General features: G+C 39.4%; 1 protein-coding gene across 1 annotated transcript in view; it reads right to left on the reverse strand.

The window, feature by feature from the left end:
* The window catches only part of ASMTL (acetylserotonin O-methyltransferase-like), a 42006-nt gene that overhangs the window by 25397 nt on the left and 12023 nt on the right, over nt 1-4586 (reverse strand). Inside the window, exons 2-4 of the mRNA XM_009889460.1 lie at nt 3034-3165; nt 1179-1226; nt 515-579 (exon numbers count right to left, since the gene is read on the reverse strand). Coding sequence (XP_009887762.1) covers nt 515-579; nt 1179-1226; nt 3034-3165 — 245 coding nt within the window. The remainder of the gene's footprint in view (nt 1-514; nt 580-1178; nt 1227-3033; nt 3166-4586) is intronic.

Genomic DNA, 4586 nt, shown 5'->3' on the forward strand with positions numbered 1-4586 from the left:
CCTCAAAAAACCACCAGCCCAACATCCATGGAGAACACTGTTGGAAGTAGTTTTTTCTTCCTCAGTTAAACTATAGAACTTAAAGCAGTTGTCCACAAACACGTATTACAATGTACTTTCTTGTACATGTAATATTTTTACATTAACCATCAAGCCTCAAATCACTTCCATGATGGTTCTGTTCTCTTTCCCATCATGATTTCTCTCCGTATCTCCCCTTCCTGTACCAGCTAAAGCATACATACAGGCGTGTGATAAGCGACTGAAAACTAATCCAAGTGAAAACAAAACAGTTCATTTTATGTCTCCGATCAGCTTCCTAAGGGGGAAGAGCAAGCAGCTGGGGGTAACAAAAGCAGTTCTAACTCTTTCAGTGGCAGAACGGGCTTACACTATTTAAAAATGATTGAAAAATTTGTGTCCACTGAGTTCTTCATACAGATCAAGGTATCTGTACAGCGCCTTTTAAAACAGCTTAATATACACATTTGGAATCTTAGTTAAAACTACACACCTTGACAGCATCCTATACGCATCTTGCTTATCAACTGGTTTCTCCAGGATCTGCTCATCCACAGTCTAAAACAGAAAGACAGAGTAAGCACGTTGCTTTTTCTTACTTTTCAGAAACAATGTTTAAACCATCATTTCAGCCAGGGCTTCAAACATGAGTCTACTGAGTAGAGCAAGGACAGATACAGGTAATTTAGTGTCAAGCACATTATGAGTGCAACACTCTACCCTTGAGTGGCTGCAGCTCTCAAACAGAAGGGTAATTCAACTTCTTCTGTCCTTAACTGTTCACCGTCTCTGTGGAGATGACAGGTATAAAGTGATGCCCGCTACAAGCATCGAACAGCTCACATGATCTGGACTTCTTGACAGTCAACAGCTGTCTGAAAACAGAATTTTGATTGCATACTAGAGGATCCAAGGCAATACTTAGGGAATACTAGCATCTCTGCAAAAACAGCAGCAAGGCTTCTAGCACTCGAGGTACCAAAAATTGCCTTGTTGGGAAAAAAACCTAAAATCCACACTCAAAAACCCAGATGATGCATCATATTGCAGGTATAACTTCTCAGTGAAGATAGCTTTCAAACTTTAAACCTAAAATACAAGTATTTTCTACACCTGTCATAAATTAAAACAATGCTAAACCACAGAAGACTTCTTACCACAATAGTGTCTGCTCCTATGACAACATCAGGTGTTCTCAGGTGTTTCTGCAGAGGCATAAAAAAAGAAGGTATTGCTCAAAAGAGGCAGAAAGAACAAAACCTTTTAAAACTTAAGGTAAGAAAACATAAGTGCACTGGTTTACAGGTAGGGCTCTACACTGACCTGAAAACAAGACACTTTTTCTCCTTTACACTGTTTACAAAATAATAATCATTTATATCCATAAAAGTGAGGAAAACAGAAGGCTTGAGCAGACCATTCTCTCATCACAATTTTGGTCAAATGTGTTACCGATGAACAAATGCATCCAGGAAAGAACTAACTGCCTTCTCAAAAGTCAAACTGGTCTTCAAGGTGGCAGACAGAATTCCTTTAAAAGAAGTTCCCAAAGTATGGAACCCAGGGAGTACTGACCTCTAGGATCATTCTTCCAAGCCAAGTTTTGCTCAAAAAACCCCACCCAACCCCTTTCATTAGCTGCGCTTTGCTTATCTCTCTCGAAAGAGAACACATACAGTCCATTTTGGGGAACTGAGAGGTAGGGGTATATAAAAATTCCTTGTAGCCTTTTCTTGGCTTTAAACTGTAATCTGTCCTTACAGTTGAGTTTTGATTTACTTGCATGAGGTACTATAGTTAGTATTTAACATAGCAAGATAAGAAACTTGTCTGTAACTGTGATCATTTTATTAAAAAGCTTGTAGGGCAGTGATTCTTCTCTAGAAAGGCTGCTGATGTGCTTTAAATAGCAGAAATAATTCCAGACATCATTAAGAAAATTCCTGCATGAAAAAGCATTTTGAAATCCACTGAACTGGCATTATCACCAGCATAGTGTTTTGCAATGAAAGCCCAGTGTAAGTCAGTCACTGAGGTTGAGTTTAAAATCCACTCTCCTAATGTCACACCATTCTCTGAAAAGAAGTTGACGGAAACCTGGGTAACGATTTACACTGGAGATCATGCAATATTTGCTTTGAAGAATGGTGACATCTGGCAACACTGTTGGTTTAAAGTGTTCTACATTCCTTTTCTGCCATCAGTATAGGTTTAACAAAGATACTCCTCTCAGAGCTGTATTATTAAGAAATTATTACGGTACATTTTATGGGATATAACCAGATAGACTTCAAAACAGCTTCTGGTAGAGAACAGCCTTATGTGCTCAAACACAGTGATCACAGCCAAAGGCAGAAGTCAGATACTCCACTGACAGTTGTATCACTGGTTTTGACAATATTTAGGATACAAAATGGATACCTTGACTACAGAACCTGAAATCACATCAGCTTCTCCCTTCTTAAGATGAAAGTGCCTGTTTGTTTGTCCAGAATGTTTTGAAACAGAATTTGTCTTCTTTTTCTGCTTTCCTCCAGCACCTCTATACTCACAAATTCCAAATATTCTCTTGTCACAACTGTTCAATGAAACCACTGTTTAATGAAAGCTACAGCAAAGCACTGAACTCACATCAGTGTGTTTTTCCATAGCGTTTGCCTCCATAGTCAACAAATACCTGGAATGAACAGGTACGATCCTGTGTCAGGATAAGATCCAGCCACACATCTGACTGCTGCACCAAACTACCAAGTATATAAACCAAGTGAGAGCTTGTCAGTGCTGCAGGCCACTTCTGTTTGTGGAAAGCCCAAAACGCAGGCATGAGGCCTGCTTTTGATTAGGTGGGTTAATTTCAGGAAGCTATCTTTCACAAATGACAGAAAACTTCTATTTCTCTTTAGTGGGCAAAATGCACTCAGAGACCACCTAAGTAGTACCTGCAAATTAAGTCACAGCAACACGCACCACTTAAAGATAAAAATCCCATTGCCAAAGTAGCTGGTAACTTACTACATGCATTCTGTTTGCTACTTCAAGAGCTTTCTGCTTTGCTGTTTCCACAGCATACTCATAAGGGGCTGCAAAAGATGACTTTTCAAGCGTCTCCTTAAACCAGGATGGAACCACCTCAAACCGCAGGCCCTGTAACAAAGGAAAGCAATGCAGTCAATCTGATCTTTTTATTAAAGGTTGCTCCCAAGACATATTATGCAAGTTACAAATTTGATTTTTGTTCTTTCCACTTTAACACCTCTCCCCCCCAAACACAAAGGGGGGGGGGGGGAACAGTGCTTCTATTACAGTGTTTGGTGTACACATATCATTTGCAGACAGTCCAAAACAAAAAACCTAATCAGAAAAAACTTTTAAACTGGTGTGCTTACTTGATTTTACCCTTATTATTTATTAGAGCCTAATCGCATCAGTAATTTCACCATTCTTCTCCTATTAAAAAAAATAATCTAACAGTAAAAAGCTTATGCACTTCACAAACAGACCATTCTACTACTGGATTATTTTTTTTTTTTAATCCATCTATAGCACTTGTGGGTGGTAAAGCTCCTGTAAGAATGTGTGCTACTGGTGCACATTTTATGTGTCATTATACATGTGATAAACAGAAAACAAGAAGAGCCAGTGGCTGCTGGATGGTTTTGTCAAAAAAACCCTATTCTTTCTACTTCTTGCCTCCAGGTTATACCTGCAAATTTACTACACCCAGCAGGTACGTTACATTTCTAGTAACTTAGTGCATGCTTGAACCTTGGTGCTTCTCCACATCTCTGCATTTTATAAATAATATACTCATTCCCACTCAAGTTCAACTTCTCGCATGAATAATAACACGAAGCAATCTAAGTTAGATGCATTGTAACACTCCAGTGCCATTCAAAAGCCTCCTGCAGCCTGCCCAGCGAGGTCGACATGTTCCTACGCAGAGGCAGAATGGTCTGAACAAGGGGTTACTGCTTCTTTTGCACTCCACAAGTGCTTCACAGAAAGAAGAGGAGACAGCTACCTTATTCCCACTGTCTTCCCCCTCCCCCCCCAAAAAAACCCCAATCCCATGAAGTTTTCATAGATTTCGAAAGACTAAACCAAATTTTCAGAAGTTTTGGTATTGAGTATCTAAAGTTAGGGCAACAGAAGTACATTTTTAGTTACTTCAGTCCATTTTAAGACCTTCCAAACTTTTCTGTTAATACGCCAGAAGTAATTACTCCGGCGTTTTTCAGCCTGAGCAAGTCTTTCATTTGTTTGATCACCCCACCTGCCAGCCCACTCTCATATTAACCCCATCACAGGCAAAACTGACACACGCTTATTTGCTTACACAGAAAACCTGACCACGAAAAATTGGGATTAAAAAAAAAAAGTCTTTCATTTGTTTGATCACCCCACCTGCCAGCCCACTCTCATATTAACCCCATCACAGGCAAAACTGACACACGCTTATTTGCTTACACAGAAAACCTGACCACGAAAAATTGGGATTAAAAAAAAAAACAAAAACAACCAACCCAAAACACAACAATATTCATCTGTAAGGCAACCTACAGGTC

The sequence above is a fragment of the Charadrius vociferus genome, unplaced genomic scaffold (genome assembly GCF_000708025.1).
Source record: "Charadrius vociferus isolate BGI_N301 unplaced genomic scaffold, ASM70802v2 scaffold26, whole genome shotgun sequence".
Classification (NCBI taxonomy): Eukaryota; Metazoa; Chordata; class Aves; order Charadriiformes; family Charadriidae; genus Charadrius; species Charadrius vociferus.